The 17,222-nt window shown below is 50.5% G+C and overlaps 2 protein-coding genes across 9 annotated transcripts in view; one reads left to right on the forward strand and one right to left on the reverse strand.

The window, feature by feature from the left end:
* Positions 1-3,332, forward strand: part of GRHL3 (grainyhead like transcription factor 3) — a 35,948-nt gene extending 32,616 nt beyond the window's left edge. For all 4 annotated transcript variants that reach the window (XM_010355735.2, XM_030913430.1, XM_030913429.1 and 1 more), the window contains one exon: positions 2,392-3,332. In XM_010355735.2, the coding sequence (XP_010354037.1) occupies positions 2,392-2,506 (115 nt within the window). In that variant the 3' untranslated portion in view covers positions 2,507-3,332. The remainder of the gene's footprint in view (positions 1-2,391) is intronic.
* Positions 3,333-5,018: 1,686 nt separating this feature from the next.
* The window catches only part of STPG1 (sperm tail PG-rich repeat containing 1), a 61,081-nt gene continuing 48,877 nt past the window's right edge, over positions 5,019-17,222 (reverse strand). For 3 of the 5 annotated variants that reach the window (XM_030913435.1, XM_030913434.1, XM_030913437.1), the window contains one exon: positions 5,019-6,643. In XM_030913435.1, the coding sequence (XP_030769295.1) occupies positions 6,196-6,643 (448 nt within the window). In that variant the 3' untranslated portion in view covers positions 5,019-6,195. Of the gene's footprint in view, positions 6,644-9,168; positions 9,360-17,222 lie in introns of all 5 variants that reach the window. The other 2 variants (XM_030913436.1, XM_010355734.2) reach the window with 1 other exon arrangement.

The following is a 17,222-nucleotide window of genomic DNA, read 5'->3' on the forward strand; positions in this document are numbered from 1 at the left end:
CTCTGTTATCCTGCCTCCTGCTTGTTCCTCTAACCGCTAAGCAATGTGCAAATTAAGGATGCAGCCAGGCTGGCCAGTTTATTTGTCCAGCACCATAGCCCAGGGCATCACTCAACAGCCCTTCAGAGGCACCCCACACACCCCCACGGCCATGAAAACCTCAGCCCCAGGACTGTCTGAAATGTCTGAATGACAGTGTTCCCCAAAATACCTCTTAGGAGAGGAGAGTCCAGGCTCATCTTCTGCCTCCCTCCAAGTCCTCATGTGAAAAACAGGAAATTCTGATCAAAGGCCTGGTTTATTTTCATGAAACCCTCCCGAAAGTCCTCTGGAAGAAGGTGGATAGAATCAGCTTTGCAGGCACCACAAAGTGCTGGAAAGATGAACAAATACATTGTTTTTGCTGGCAGCTGGCCAGGGGTTTAATGTGACCCAGGACTGAAGACAGCTAGAAGGTGGAGAATAACAAGAGGCCCCCATTTGCTGACAGTGGTTCTGCCTCTCAGGGGCCTGTTGTCACTGACTTATGAGAGGAGGGGTCTGTGAGCCCATCTGGAAACCCTCTTGTGCAGGTGTGAGCAGGTGTAGCTTGGCAGGTGTGAGTTCAGGGTGCTGGGAGGCTCTGCTGGGGAGTGGGAGGGATCCAGCCTTCCAGCTGGTGCACATCAGGTACTTCACAGTGCCTGGCACCTAGAAGCACCCAATAAATGGCAAGCAAAACCACCCTGATTTTGACAAAGCGCCCTCCCCTCTGCCCAGTTCTGGTCTCCCCTGGTCTGTTTCCGACCTCCAGTGCCCAAAGAGCCCTCTGTGAAACGAAGGAACTCCAGGCAGGACCCAAGAAAGGGGAGCCTGTGATTACACACTGGCAGTCAGCACTCAAACCACTGAGAGCACAAGCCTGGATCTCCTTCCTGAAAGTGGCAGGGAGAGAAAACTGGATGTGAGCCATGCCTTCGGGTCGGGGGTCCTTGTGCCTGCTGCTCCTTCACCACTTCAAAGAACTCTCCCATAGCCCTGGATTTTGCCCTCCTTCTATCCACTGCTTCCGAACTTGTACTTATAGGGCTTTGTTTTCTTCTAACAATGATACAGTAGAAAGAGACAAAGGTTCAAATCCCAGTCCTGCCATCTAGGAAATGTGTGACCTTAGACAAATAACTATTTCTTTGAACCTCAGCTTCCCCATCTATGAACTGGGGTAATATAAGGATTCATCCTCCCAGTCCCTACTAGATTCAAAACTCCTGGAAGGCAGGAACTAGGTCTAATTCATCTCCATATGGTCCTTGTTTTTGAGCAAGGCCCTGCACATGGAAAGGCCTCAGTGAATATAGGGGATGAATGGGAAGATGAAGGCCAGGTGGGCAGGTGGATGGAGGATGGTGGACGGGTGAGTGTGTGGGTAGATGGTGCATGAGTGGGTGGATGGGTGAATAGATGCCAGATAGGTGTGTGTGGGTGCGTAGTAGAGGGTAGATGGGGATGTGAGTGGGTGGGTGCATGGTAGATGGAGGTGTGTATGGGTGGGTAGATGGTGGGTGGGGGTGTGGTTGGGTGGGTGGATGATGGATGGGGGCTATATGTGAATGGATGGTGGATGGTGAATGTGTGGGTGGATATAGCCAACTCCATTACATGCTCAGAAGACAGCAGGGAAGGGGCAAAGAGAAGATTGATGTGATCAGCTCAAGTCACATCTTGGTGGGTCCTTCATCAGGAGCAGCTCCTAGGGGGCTGCTTTTTGGCATAAACAATGGCTCTGACTCCCTGCAGGGGCCCACAGCCATGAAGGTTCTGTCTCTCTCAGGTTGACCCAGGTCTTTCCCTGGAGAATATGGGGAGAGAGTGGGCCTAGCCCCTCAAGTCTATGGGACAATCCTCCTTTGATTTCAGCTTCCTGGGAATGGAACTGGGAGGGGCTTGTGTGGCAGCTGCCTCAGGCTCAGGCAGGCATGCCTGAGTGACACATCCAGGCCTCTTGTTGAACCCAAACCACCACCCCTCCTGGACTTGAACTCACACTTCATGTCTGTGTCCTCAATATGGTGACTAAGGGAGTACTGCATCTCCCCCAGATCTATATACTAGTTGCTTGAGTGTCCATCCTCGGGTGCACCAGGACAGAGGCAATCCGGCGCAGTAGCTGTGAGCGTGGGGGCCAGCAGGCCTGGGTTGAGTTGTGGCTCGGCCACTGGGCATTGTGCAGTAAAGGAGACTGTGACTCCCCAACCTTGCGGGGTGGTTGTGAGGATCAGAGGGAAAGTTTGTGAGGTGCCTAAAATGTGGCAGGTACCCACTGGGTATGACCCGTCACTCATCCTGGTCACTCAGAAGGCCTGAAAACAGGGCGCCTGCTGTGTTCCAGCCACATCCCCTCTTCCCTTCCAGAATCTTGGTCAACATGGACAACAACATCATTCAGCATTACAGCAACCACGTGGCCTTCCTGCTGGACATGGGGGAGCTGGATGGCAAAATTCAGATCATCCTTAAGGAGCTGTAAGGCCTCTTGAGCATCCAAACCCTCGTGACCTGCAAGGGGCCAGCAGGGACGTGGCCCCATGCCACACACAACCTCTCCACATGCCTCAGCGCTGTTACTTGAATGCCTTCCCTGAGGGAAGAGGCCCTTGAGTCACAGACCCATAGACGTCAGGGCCAGGGAGAGACCTGGGGGATTCCCTGGCCTGAATCCCCATGGCATGCTTGAATCTGCTCCCTGAACTTCCTGCCAGTGCCTCCCGTAGCCCAAAACAATGTTACCGTGGTTACCACCTACCCAGAAGACTGATCCCTCCTCCCAAGACCCTTGTCTGCAGTGGCGCTCCTGCAGGCTGCCCGTTAAGATGGTGGCGGCACACGCTCCCTCCCACAGCATCACGCCAGCTGGTGCGGCTCCCACTCTCCGTCTTCAACTTCAGACAAAGGATTTCTCACCCTTTGGTCAGTTAACTTGAAAACTCTTGATTTTCAGTGCAAATGACTTAAAAGACACTATAGTGGAGTCTCTTTCTCAGACTTCCTCAACGCAAGATGTAAATAGCACCAACGATTGACTGGAACAAAGTGACTGCTGTGTAAAACTACTGCCTTGCCACTTACTGTTGTATACATTTCTTATTTACGATTTTCATTTATGTTATATATATATATAAATATATTGTACATATATGCAACATTTTATATTTTTCATGGATATGTTTTTATCATTTCAAAAAATGTGTATTTCACATTTCTTGGGCTTTTTTTTAGCTGTTATTCAGTGATGCATTTTGTATACTCACGTGGTATTTAGTAATAAAAATCTACCTATGTATTACGTCACATTACTTCACATGCTGCACTCGTTCCTTTTGGGAGAGTCTGTTGGGAAGAGAGGGCCACAGTGGTTGGGGTCTTGCTCCTCTTTCTCCCTTCGCTCTGGCTCTGTGCTGAGAGCGGGTTGGCTTGGACTTGAAGGATGCTGGGACGTGCAGGGCACCAGTGGAGCAGAGGTGCCGCCTCTGGAAGGCAGCAGATTCCTGATGCCCAGATGTTTGTCTTTGAATGTTACAACCTCAGGATCATTGACTCTGAAGAGAAAGTCCTGGGAAGGGTGCAGAATGAGCTTGAAGAGGACCTCACAGCTGGGGCCAGCAGGCAGCACCCAAGGCTGGGAGCCACATGACCTGAGTCTTGTGCCAGCTCTGCCCCTATTCTCTAGGCCAAGCCACTTTCCCCAGAGCCAGCTCCTACAGCTCACAGAAGCAATCGCACACGTCTTCCCAACTCTGCAGCAGTGTGGTCATGTTGGCACACTGAAGTCAGCCATGGTGACAGTCAGAGATTGACAAATGCTACAAGTCAAGGCCTTTATTTTCCTTAGAGAACAAATCACAGATTCAGGCTTGCTTTCTTTTATCTTTTTTTTTTTTTTTCTTGAGATGGAGCCTCACTCTGTCACCCAGGCTGGAGTGCAGTGGCGTGATCTTCGCTCACTGCAACCTCCGCCTCCTGGGTTCAAGCGATTCTCTTGCCTCAGCTTCCCAAGTAGATGGGACTACAGGTGCCCACCACCACGCTTGGCTAATTTTTGTATTTTTAGTAGAGACAGGGTTTCACCATATTGGCCAGGCTGGTCTCGAACTCCTAACCTTGTAATCCACCCGCCTTGGCCTCCCAAAGTGCTGGGATTACAGGCATGAGCCACCGTGAACGGCCAGTTTTTGTCTCTTAGTTCAATTCCTTCATTGCCTCATTTAGCTTTTTTTTTTTTTTTTTTTTTTTTTTTTGAGGCGGAGTCTCGCTCTGTCGCCCAGGCTGGAGTACTGTGGCCGGATCTCAGCTCACTGCAAGCTCTGCCTCCCGGGTTCACGCCATTCTCCTGCCTCAGCCTCCCAAGTAGCTGGGACTACAGGCGCCTGCCACCTCGCCCGGCTAGTTTTTGTATTTTTTAGTAGAGACGGGGTTTCACCGTGTTCGCCAGGATGTTCTCGATCTCCTGACCTCGTGATCCGCCCGTCTCAGCCTCCCAAAGTGCTGGGATTACAGGCTTGAGCCACCGCGCCCGGCTCATTTAGCTTTTTTAAGCTGCCAAGTTGAAGTGTGTCTTTTTTCCTTTGGGAGAGCAGACTTTCCAGCCACTGCTACCTGTAGCCCTCAGTTTCTCTGGCTATGAAGTGCAGGACATGATCTCCGTTGTTTGTTTGTAATTATCATCTTCAGAGCCTCAGGACTCACTGGTGGGTCTCCAAGGTCACTACAAAGTGAAGAAGGGGCTGCAGCAGGCCCTGTGTATCCCCCCCCCAACTCCATCACCGTAGCTCTGCTTCTCCCCATTTAAATATTAGGATTTCTTGTAAACATTTGTCTGAATAAAACTTTTTTTAAAAGAAGTGTGAAAACCATGATGCCTATAAGAAACTTCCAGCACTGACAGAGTCTGTGGTCCTAATTCCCAAGCCCCTACCTAGAGTCAAGGCTACGGGCAGGTGAGTCTCTAGCCTAAGGCACAAAAATTAAGGGGTGCCCAAAAGCTCAATAATCAAGATAAATAAGTTTAATGCAATATTTTTAAAATTAAGGCAAAAAAAAAAAAAAAAAAGCATGGTGAACAAAACATCACAGTTTTAAAGACAGGATTTGTATTACTGATGTTTCCTTTTGCCTCGGGTTCCCATTAGGCTTGCCTGCCACTGTGGGAGGGACCCAGTGGGGCACCCAGAGTTGCTCTGCCCAGGCCAGGCCTCACTGTGGCTGTGGCGCCCCCGTGATGTCAGAATGAGGTGATGCGTGGAGGTTAAATGACAGAGGAGTGTGGAACCACAGCCACGCTGTAGGTGCTCCGTGTGTATAAAGTCCCCACCTCCTGTCCTCCTTCCCAGCTCCCCTCCCAGAGCCAGTCAGGAAGCTGGAAGGTGTCGCTGCTCAACCTTCACCTATCACTGGAATCACCTGGGTGGCTTTTACCCCCTCCTGCTTCCCCACTGCCCAGACCCCACCCTGGAGGAGTTAAATCAGCATTTGTGGGTAGGCCCCAGGCCTCAGTACTTTTTAAAGTGCCCGGGTGGTTACAGTGTGCAGTCAAGGCTGAGAACCACTTCTCTGGAGAGACCACAGATGTACAGGCCTTGGAGCCTTTGTAACCTCTCAGTATCTGGCGGGGTGAATGCAGAGAGAGACTTACAGCGTCAGTCATAGTCTGCTGGGAGATGAGGGAAGGAACCTGGCAGCTCCCCGCCCACCACGCACCTGTGCAGCCTCCACCAAAACCACCAGGGCACATATCTTTTTCCCTCCACATAGAGACAAAGGCTATCAGGCCTAGACAGGCCATGTGGACTCCATGGAGGGGCCTGTAAGCCTTGAGAAAATTCAGTCCCGCTGGCAAAGGAAGTCAGGGAAAAGCACAGCCCCTGGGCCCGGCCACTGACATTCCAAGATGACCTCCCACTCCAAAGAAGAAAAAGGTCTAAAAGGAGTAAAGAGAGGCCTTTCCAAACAGGTGGTCACTTTAGAAAGAAAGCTGTGGACTGGTGGAAAAAGCATCACCTGCCTGCAGGTAGCTTTCGCCCAGTAGACGTACCATGAGTGAGTGAGTGAGTGAGGTCAGAAAGGGACAAATGAGAAAGGCAGGAGTGAGGGAATGAATGAATGCGTAAATGAACGAAGGAATGACACAGGGAAGGGTGGGGCTTCCAGGCTTGGCCACCTTCAGGGTGGACTGCTCCTCCTTGAAGTCTGCACCTCAGGAGTCCCTTCAGTCTGTGGCAGGGAGTCGTCCTGGAAGCCAGCCTGGATGGGTGCGTGGGGAGGCAGCCAGGGGGCTCTGTTCACTCCTCCCTTCTGCTCAGGAACCCACTGGAGTCTGTGGGGCTGGGAGGCAGTCTCCAGGGAGCAATGTCTCCAGCTCGAGACAAAGGCAATGGCAGCAGTCCGGCTAGCACGCCAGGCCAGAGTGGTAGAGCCAGCCCCCAAGTTGTCAGCTGCCACGCACATGGTCAGTCGCCTCCTGAGGAATGTCCTGGGGAAGCTGGGCGGGACGGGCTGATGGCCGGGGTTCTCCTTGACCTTGTGTGACATCCCTACAGCACCGGGATCCATTTCTTGTCCTCGTTGTAGAGGAAGGACTGCTTTCCTGGGAGCTCTGGCTTGTACGTGGCTGTGAGGGGAGAGAGAGGAGGAGGCATTAAGAGAGAAAAGGCCCATTGCTGCAGTCTCTGGCATTCTACCTCAGAGCTGGAAAGGCCTGGGGACCCCTGTGCCAGCCCCTGTATATTACACGTGGGGAGACAGAGTGGAAGGAACTGGCCCGAGGTTATCTGGCTCTTAACCGGCCCAGGCAGGAGTCAAACTCTGGCTTCCTGCCTTCTTTAATTCTTTTTTTTTTTTTTTTTTTTGAGACGGAGTCTCGCTCTGTCGCCCAGGCTGGAGTGCAGTGGCTGGTTCTCAGCTCACTGCAAGCTCCGCCTCCCAGGTTTACGCCATTCTCCTGCCTCAGCCTCCGAGTAGCTGGGACTACAGGCGCCCGCCACCTCGCCTGGCTGGTTTTTTTTTTTTTGTATTTTTTAGTAGAGACAGGGTTTCACGGTGTTAGCCAGGATGGTCTCGATCTCCTGACCTCGTGATCCAACCGTCTCGGCCTCCCAAAGTGCTGGGATTACAGGCTTGAGCCACCGCGCCCGGCCTTCTTTAATTCTTTTCAACTTATTTAACAGAACAAAATTTACAAAACTATTTTCTATGAAATTCAAAAAGAAATTGAGTAAAGCAATATTCTTGAAGCAAGGTATTAGCTTCATGGGGTCTTGTTTTGATTTAGTTCAGGGGTTTCCATAAAAGCAGAAGCCATGACAATTGCGGACATGGTTCTCTAGGAGATGAACAGGGCTTGGGAATCGCAGCCCTAGGCGACCGGAAACTCTCATGTTGATACTGACTTGGTTAATGAGGGTCCTGTGTGCGGCCTCTCTGTCCCTATACTTGGGAAGCTGCTGAGGGGAGCCCATGGCAGTCCAGGTATATCTGAGTTTACTGGAAGCTGAGCAGGCAGATGCCGACACATACATGTGCCCAGGAAACCCCTCGCAGAAGCCCACCTTGGCATGGGTGATCAGAGTAGCAGGAGCTGTGTGTCTCTGTGTGCCAGGTGCCTAGCACCACAAATGGCATGGAAAAGTCATTAGGGCAATGCTTCTAAAGGATGTGGCTGAGCAGGGTCAAGCCAGGATCCCTGGCCATGCCCTGCCCTCTCTGGAGCTCACCCCTTGTATAGAGCATATGCATGTTTGCAATGCTGAGTTCTCCTTGACTGACCAGATGAGCCCCAGATCAAACCTCTATAGCCTTGCTGGTGTGATTATTACCACATTTGCAAGGCCAAAGCTATGAGAGTGACTTTCTCCCTGCCAGTCTGCCTTATGTTAGTCTCACCTGTGAGTATGGAGTGGAAGGAGTCTCCCTACCTGACTGCAGCCTCTGGGGGCAAACCCAGGGCCCAGGTCATCTCGGCTCCTGAGCACAGGACCATCGTCAACACTTACGGAAAGGCTGAGTGTAACCAAGCTGGCGGCCATCACAGCTCTACCTTCGTCCTCCTGTGCCACCTGCCACACATGTCAGTCCCCAATGCTTTGGCCATGGTCAGGGTGTGCTAATAGCAAAAGTGCTCTATAGAGAGCTACAAATAGGTCAGGAAGCACAGAGACTGCCCACTGGAGTGAGTCCCTCATTATTAGCTCCCAGGTAGATCCCAGATGTAACAGGGGATCCCTACTTATGCTTGCCTATAAAAAGGGCATGGCGCTAGATGGCTGAAAAGTGCTGCTCCATTGGACAATCCCTGGTTAATTTCATCAACAAACAAGGCATAAATGGGGAAATGCCTGGCACTGCCCGCCATGAATTCGCCATGGACCTGTGGCCAACCTGCTCTCCAGGGGTTCTTCAGCTGTAAAATAACCTGGCCACACTAGACCAGTAGTTTAAATACTTTTAAGAAAAAGAACTTTTCTGGCTGGGCACAGTGGCTCACGCCTGTAATCCCAGCACTTTGGGAGGCCAAGGCGGGCCGATCAGTTGAGGTCAGGAGTTCGAGCCAACATAGAGAACCCCTGTCTCTGCTAAAAATACAAAAAGTAGCTGGGTGTGGTGGCATGTGCCTGTAATTCTAGCTACTCGGGAGGCTGAGGCATGAGAATTGCTTGAACCTGGGAGGTGGAAGTTGCAGTAAGCCAAGATTACACTACTGCACTCCAGCCTAGGCGACAGAGCGAGACTCCATCTCAAAAAAAAAAACATAAAAGTAAAAAAAATTAATAAAGAAAAAGAACTTATCTGACACACTGACAAAAGCTATGACCTCCTTTCCCAGAAAATAATGTCTATATGTGCCAAGTCTGCAGCCAGCTGCAGAGTCACAGACCCCTTTAAGACTATCTCTGAGCCTTTTAGATGTTCACGGTCCTCAGTATGAATCCCTGGCCTGGACCATCTCTAAGAGCCCCTTCACCTTAAAAAACAAAACATTTTTGTACCGTGAAAATGTGAACGGATAACGCTTCCAAATCTACTCCCATCCCTGTCACCTATCTGGGAAACAACCTATAAATCTGGGGCATGTGACGACCCAAGAATGATAGTTCCAGAAGATTTGGTTATTACAATCATTTAAAACAATCCTCTGACCTGGGCCAGGCAGGCCTGGCTGAGGTGGTGCCGCTGTCCACCGGCTGGTATTAGACACGAATGACGCGCTCGAGATGAAATGCTTGCGGGGGCCTAAGTAGTCCACGATCTCATACTGACCAGGACCTGGGAGAGGCGGCTTCGGGGGCAGAGGCGAAGGCTGAGCAGAGAAGTTCAGGATGGGGTTTTTCCTTTGGGAAAGATAAAACGGGAAGTTGTCACTAAGGCAGTCTAGTGGGGAAGGCATAGTTTCTAGACACAGCCAAGGCCTGCACAGCACCAAGTTGTCTAGAAGAGGACTGGACATGGCACCTGGGCAGAGTCCTAGCTCCACTGTAGTGAGCTGGGAACCCCGGGATCTGTTTCCTCATCTGCACATGGCAATCATGATAGTAACTACTTTGAGGTCAGGGTTGTTAGGATAAATGAGATGATGCACCTAAAACACAGCACTCAGGACAGGGCCTGGCACACAGTGAGAGCTCAGTGTGCATTGTTGGAGACGTGGAGGTAATCAGAAATGGCAGGCAGTGTATATCTCATGTGCCAACTCTGATTGATTGGTAGTGCCTAGCTGGAGTTCTGTGAAAGAAACTGAGGCCTCACATGGACTCAATGGGAAGAGGCCTTGGTGAGCCACTTGTGATGTCTGCCATGGTCAGGGAAGAGAAAGAAGCATCCCACAGTCCAGAGATTTGCCATCCCAAGACCAGCAGGTCTTCAGAGGCCACTGTAACATTGATGTTCCAGAATCCTACTAAATATCATCCTGGGGAGGCAGGAGGCATGAGTGGAAAAGCACTGGGCTGGAAATCAAGAGACTGCATAACCCTTACCACTTACACTGTCATTGTTTTCAGGTCTGTCTTCCCCTCCTTCAAGAAAGGGAGTCTATCTTTTATCTCTGATATTGAGACATTAAATGAAAGAGAAATAGGACCTGTACTTGAGTCCCAGCTTGGTCATTAATTCATTCTGGGCTTCAGTTTCCCCATCTGTAAAAGGAAGGAATTAGACAAGATGACCTCTGAGATCCCTTCCTGCTGTGACCTTTCATCAGGCCTTGATTCAAAGTTCCACTGGGTTGTCAGAGACTTCTGGGCTCGTTACAGGAATCATGCTACTCTCCTAACCACGCAATAGAAGGGCCGCCTCCTTCTGGCTCATACCCAAGGCTTCTTCTAAAAGGCTTCTCATCAAAAGGGGAGAGGAGGTACTCTGCACTGAATGGCCAAAGGTGCCTCCCCCAGCCTCCCCCAGCACTCAACGACCAAGGGAGCCAGCCCATCCAAACAAAGGAGGGGACTTGGGATTCCTGGCCACTGGGGCACTGCTGCACTTTAGCCAACAACTTCTTAAACACAGAGAGCTTGAGGGGACCCAAGTGATATCTTTTTTTTTTTTTTTTTTTGAGACGGAGTCTCGCTCTGTCGCCCAGGCTGGAGTGCAGTGGCTGGATCTCAGCTCACTGCAAACTCCGCCTCCCGGGTTCACGCCATTCTCCTGCCTCAGCCTCCCGAGTAGCTGGGACTACAGGTGCCCGCCACCTCGCCCGGCTAGATTTTTGTATTTTTTAGTAGAGATGGGGTTTCACCGTGTTAGCCAGGATGGTCTCCATCTCCTGACCTCGTGATCCGCCTGTCTTGGCCTCCCAAAGTGCTGGGATTACAGGCGTGAGTCACCACGCCCGGCCAAGTGATATCTTCTTCAACCTCCTTAGTTTTCTAAAAATGTTGGTGTCCAGATCCAACTGATCCAAAGTTACAGGCACGTTCATAGGAATGCTGGCATGGAACTCAAGTCTTTGGCGCCTAGCAATATGGAGGAAAGCATGATGGCGGAGGGGACTGAGTTTAAGGGTCACACAGACCTGAGGCTGAATTCTAGTCACGCCACTTACTGGCTGTAAGACAAGGCCCCTGATCTCTCTATAGCTTAGTGTCAGTATACACAGCACGGCAAGGAGCAATGACACTAACTTTATAAAGGAGTTATGACGAATAGAGAAAAGGTATGTAAAGCACCTAGTAGACCATCAGCACATAGTAGGTGCTCAATAAAGTCAGTTGTTATTCTTCTGATGATCCCTGTGTCAGCGTCACTGTGTGCTGCTTGGTGACAGACAGGCAACTGAGCCTCGTAAAAGACTGATTTAGGGCCCTTCCACCCCAGAGTCATGCTGAGGCAGGGGACACCCCCCTTGTCAGGGAGGACACTGAAAGTCATCATAAATGTGCTTGGGTTCACATCTTGTGGTGGAGGAGCAGCTGGCGTGGATGCTTATATTTAGAACAAAGGTACCCACAGGGAAAGCGGGGACATGCTGCCTCCCTGTTTGCTGTGAATCTGCATGGAAAAACTGGTTATAGGGTGTAATCAACAACCTCTCCCCTTATAAATAAAAGCTGGCTTCTTGTTCTGGCTTGCGGTTCCCCCTTCAAAACACCTCCAGACATTTGATGAGTTTGTGGCTGGCATCATAGAGAGACAGGTTTGATTCCTGGAAATTAAAGCTGGAATGAACCAACCATTGTATGAGGTCACCCCATCACTGGTCTGGGTCACTCTATGCCCAAGATTCCCACCCTGTTCTTTGAGAACACCATGAGGTGTCTGCTTTCTTAGCCAAGGACAGCCTGCAGGAGGCTGGCGCACGCTGAGTTAATGACTCACCAGTGTTCTTGGCAAGATGGGTTAGAGAGGTCCCTTGTCTTCCATTCCTTTAATATGCCCAGGAGAGGCTCAGAACCTTCAGCCTAGCTCTATGGATCTTTTATGAGCACCAGCCATGTGTGTGACTCTAGGCCAGACATGTTTGGGAATCCAGGCAGTTCTGTACTAAGACACGGACCTGAGTGTCCTTAAGAGCTTGGTGACAACTTCAGGCAGTACGGGCTTTGCACTCAGACAGAACTGGGTTTGAATCCCCTCTTCTCCATTCACCAGCTATGTGTTCTTAGAAAAGACTCTTCACCTCCTTAAGCCTCAGTTTCCTCATCTGTAAAATCGTGGAAATAATACCTACCACCCAGATTGTTAGGAAAATCAGTGCTTTACTTGTAACATTTGTTTAAAAACATGAAATCTATTAGAATAGAGGTTTAAAAAACAACAAACAACAACAAAAAACCCAAAACAAACAAACAAACAAAACTGCATTGACAGCAGAAAGAGACAGAGACAGAGGGACATTAATTCCAACAGGATGAATCCAGAAATCCACCCAGAAATCCAGAAAGTCTTCAGGTGAAGGGCATTTCCAGCAGAGGGAACAGCAGGAGGAAAAGCATGGAATGGGGAAAGCTGTAGCTGTTATGGCAGGAATTGGGACACAGGGAGACAGACGCTGAGCACTTGGACCACCTTCAACCCTCCATCCACCGGTGAGTTCCTGGGTTGTTCACTTGCTTCGGACCCTCCCCACTTACAAACCCTGATGAAAAGTTAAAGGCAAGATCTATTTATGGCCTCTCAATCCAGCCTAATCTCCCACGTACTGCTGCTTCCGTTTTACCTTCCAGAAACACCCAACACAACACAGTTCAGCAACTCCGTGCCTTTGTCCCTGCTGTTCCTTCTGTGAGGGACACCAACTTTCCCTACAAACTGGAATTCAATTATTGACGTTCTCACTTCCCTCAGGGAAACTTCTCTCCTCCACCGACACCCATCTCACCACCCCCCACCTGTCTTGGATGTTCCCATCCTGTGACTCAAGTGAGGAACATGGGTTTTGGAGATGGATTTTGGAGGCAGAGGGACCTGGATTCAAATCCCAGCCCCACGACGGTAAACAGCCTGCACTTCAGTGTAAACTCGGAGTGACACGCCCACCTGGAGGAGAGGTGGAAGGGTGACGGCAGGTCGCCGCTGAGAGCTCTCAGCTCAGAGTATGCGGCCCTTGAATACATTCTGGCTATTCCTTTGCACTTAAAATGTTGCATTTTCTATGGCTTTTACTTGCCTAGCTCTTTAAGGGAAGGGAATGTGTCTTCCTCAGCTTTGAGGCCCCCAGCCCTATCCCAGGAACATTTGCTGAAGTGCAGAGAAAAGCAGAGGGCTGGTAGCAAGTAAAGGCGCCAGGCATCTGAGGCCCACGTGACAGTTTCATCCTCATCCAGGGCTGGTCCCTCCATGTCGAGGTGGGGCTGGCAAATCACAAAGGTCAGGCCAGATCAAACCCAGGGCAGCCCACAGTGCACTGTGACCAGGGCTTTTATGAGCCTCATTGCTCAGTTATAAAAGCCAACCTGGCCCTGCCCCGTGGAAAGAAAACATCTATCAAAGGCTCTGAGTTGGCCACAACTGGATTAAGTGTGTTTGCAGCTTCCAATGTGAGCTGTTTGCAAATCACCTAAGAATAATGAATGTCTTAGAGGACTCAGCAGGCCACTTGGGGAAGGCATCCGAGACCCTCCAGCCACTCCCAGGCATACATTCACTCTGCCTCAGGGATTCCCAGGGTTGGGAGGGATAAAGGGGCAATTTTTCTCATCATTAAAGGGCAGCCGATTGCCTCTGGGGTGGAATGCAGTATCTATTTAACAGGGTGGCGGGTGACAGATCACAGCCGCTTGGGAGGAAGCATCCCATATCGAATTGAAAATCCCAGGGGAAGTTAAGGTGGGCCCAATCTAATTACCAAAATTGGAGTGGGGCCAACGGGGCTTGATTTTTCAGCTTGAGCTGTGACAAGACAGCGTGTCTGTGCAAATCCAGTGGCTTAAAACTCCAGGAAGCAGATCAAGGGTTAGAAAGATGACCCTGAGTGTCGCACCTCCTTGCCGGGGAGCATGAGTTGGAAGGCAGTGCCTAGGAGGAACTATTTTGATCTCCAAAACTCTCACCCTGACTCACCCTAAGTCATTGAGTTACCACTGTGATGGACATTGAAGACCTCAGAAGTGAAACCTTGGCTGACACTTCACTTTGCTTCTGAAGACACCCTGGTAGCTGAGAACTCCTCTTAGCTTTTGATTCAGCAAGGTGGCCATGGTCAAGGAACACCCGATGGCGTGACCTTTAGCTAAGGAGCTCAGAAATGCCAGTGCTAACAAACAGCCAGCCCCTAGCACAGCATCTGCCCTACGGGGCCACACTAGAAACCCTAGGAAGACACGGAAGACCTGCTCACCTGCTTTGATAAAAATACAAGTTACTACGTGAGTTTTGTGGGTTATCTCCTTTTATCCTTGCAACCACATTATGAGGTGTTCTTATCCCTGTTCACCAAAGATGACTTTGAATTCACTGGGAGTTAAGTGACCTCCCTTCCCCCAGGCCCACCTGGCTGGTGAGCGGGGAAAGTGGAGGTTCCACGGTACTGACTTTGGAGTCTGCGCTAATCAATCCACTGCCCACGCTGCCTCCATGGCCTCCCCAGGAGACGTGATCAGCTGTTCCCTGCCCTAATGGCGGCCTCCTGAACTTTGGTCATATCCAGCCACCCTCTCACAGCTGGGTTTTACATTTTTTGGCCGGTAGCATGAGACTAAAAACTCCAGGAAGAACTCACATCTGCACTGATGCTTCCTGCACCCTGAAGAAAGCAGATCCAGAAGAGCATTTCTGTAGCTGTAACTCTGCCCAAGAATGGGGAGCCCATCACCTCCAGCCCAAGACAGATGAGGGCAGGTCTCCCTCTGCATGGCACGTATGTGTTCCCGAGAAAGAAACATGGCGGCGAGTCACCGCCGCTCCACGTAGCCATGGAGAGCTAAAGAGGATTAGGTCTGATGTGGACAAAGTCCTAAGGGAAGGTGCATGCAGATGGGGTCACCTCAGGGGTCTACTGACCTCAGGACCCCGTGTGGCTCCTGACCCTCTCTTCCCTCCAGGGACACAAGAGAAAACAGAACTGGAATTTGAGACACTGGATTTTGGATATTTCCTCAACACTCTGATATTCAGGTGTCTTTTCTTTTCATTACATCATTTTCTTCATCATTCACTGGGAAGACAGATGCTTTTTTAGAATAGCCCAAAGCCTACCAGTCTTATCTTCTTGCTTTCCAAATAAAATTATAAATGTCTTAGCTTCATCCTTCCCATGTTAATTTTAAAATATATAATCTGGACCTCCTCTGTGGGTCCAGGCTGGCTCCACGTTCATTGCCCTCTGTGTGCTCTCCTGAGTCCATGGTGAGCAAGCCTGGCATTGTGACGTGTCAGAAATGCAGACACCCTTCTTTCGCTCATAGAGAAATGAAGACCCAGAGAGGTGCCCAGTGCAGCCCCAGACCACAGAGCCAGCTACACAAATGTCCTGCTATAGAGCCTGGGGCACCATCCGTTCATCAGGGTGAACCCAAGTTTAGGAGACACCGACCGGGTTAATAGGTTCCTTTACTGCAGGCCTTCTCAGAGCCTTTAAGATGCCTGTGCAGACTGCGATGTTCTCAGGGGCAGAGGGTTACCATGCAGTGCTTCTCAGACTTATTAACCAAAGACCTTTTATTTGTGAAGCATTGACAGACAGACAGCGATCCCTAGAAGCCCCAGACACGCAGCCCCGCTGCACTGCCCAGTGGGAAGACGGCCCCACGGGATGTGCATGGCCACACACCCCTGAGGCCACCTAACCCAGCATTTTGCTGCAGGCTCCTCCACTTGGCTTCCAGGCTGTTCCCAGATGAGGCTGGCTGGAGCGTGGTGTCCTGTTCACCTGAGCCTCCAGTACAGAACTAGAAATCTATAGAGCCTGATGACTGACAAATGCAAACGCCATAAAATAAGAATGATCTCAAACCACCTGCTCAAACTTGAGCAAAAGCCAGAAGATACTTCTCCAGATAAAACAGTTAAAAACCAAGTGTCCTCCACTCTTATGTTATTTCACCATTTTCCTTGAAGAAGCTTCCAAATTTGGGCTGGGGGCTTGAGCTGCCATGCCAAATAACAGCCGTATTGTATAATATAGCCTAATATGTCTATAGGATATAAAATAACCACAGCTATCATTATAAGGGTAATAGCTATTTTCTTTCTTTTTGAGACCAAGTCTTGCTCTGTCACCCAGGCTAGAGTGCAGTGGTGTGATCTTGGCTCACTGCCACTTGGCTCTCCTGCCTCAGCCTCTTGAGTAGCTGGGATTATAGGCATGCACCATCATGCCTGGCTAATTTTTGTATTTTTAGTAGGAGCCTCCACCTCCTGGGTTCAAGCAATTCTCCTGCCTCAGCCTCCTGAGTAGCTGGGATTACAGGCGCCCACCACCACACCCAGCTTTGTATTTTTAGTAGAGATGGGGGTTTTGCTATGTTGGCCAGGCTGGTCTTGAACTCCTAGCCTCAAGTGATCCATCTGCCTTGGGCTCCCAAAGTGCTGGGATTATAGGCGTGAGTCACCACGCCCAGCTGGTAATAGCTATTTTCCAACATCTTCTCATCGAATCTTCATGGAATCCCTACAAGATTCTTATCTCTACTTAATAACATGAAACTCAGGCTCAGAGAGAAGTCTCTGGAAGGTACAGAGCTGGGATTCATACTCTGGTCGGCCCACTCCAACACCTGTCCTCTTGACCACCTTCCTCTGGCAGAGTAAAGGAACAGTTGCTTGTAGAGACACTGCATGCCAGCCTGGAGGTGGGAGGTCTCTGGAGAGAGACTTTCGAGAGAGAGAGCTGTTCTTGGAGACTGGCCTGCCCCAGCCCAGTACAAGGCCTGTACAAGGCCAGCCTGCAGAGCCCTAGCCCTGGAGGGCAGAAGGGACTCTGGTGGATTCCAGCTGAGGTCTCAATCCCCTCTCCAGATTTTAAGTTCAACTTGGCAGATTCACAACTCTCACCTCTCTCTAACGGTGGTCCCCTTGCCCTAGGCTGATGATCAGACTATGCCCAATATTGTCAGCCTCCCTGGGTTGCCTGGACTTCTGACCCACTGTGGCTATGGCTCCCATCACCTGCCTGATCTCTCCGGAGGGGCCCAGGTGGATATATGGTTGGTCCCACCCGGCCAGCCCTCCCATTGGCCAGCTCTGTCTGGAGGGGCTGCACAGGGGTAAGAGCTGAGATGGTAACAGGAGGAGTAACCCTAACTGCTGTTAGTTCCAGA

This window comes from Rhinopithecus roxellana, chromosome 12, assembly GCF_007565055.1.
Source record: "Rhinopithecus roxellana isolate Shanxi Qingling chromosome 12, ASM756505v1, whole genome shotgun sequence".
In the NCBI taxonomy this organism is placed as follows: domain Eukaryota; kingdom Metazoa; phylum Chordata; class Mammalia; order Primates; family Cercopithecidae; genus Rhinopithecus; species Rhinopithecus roxellana.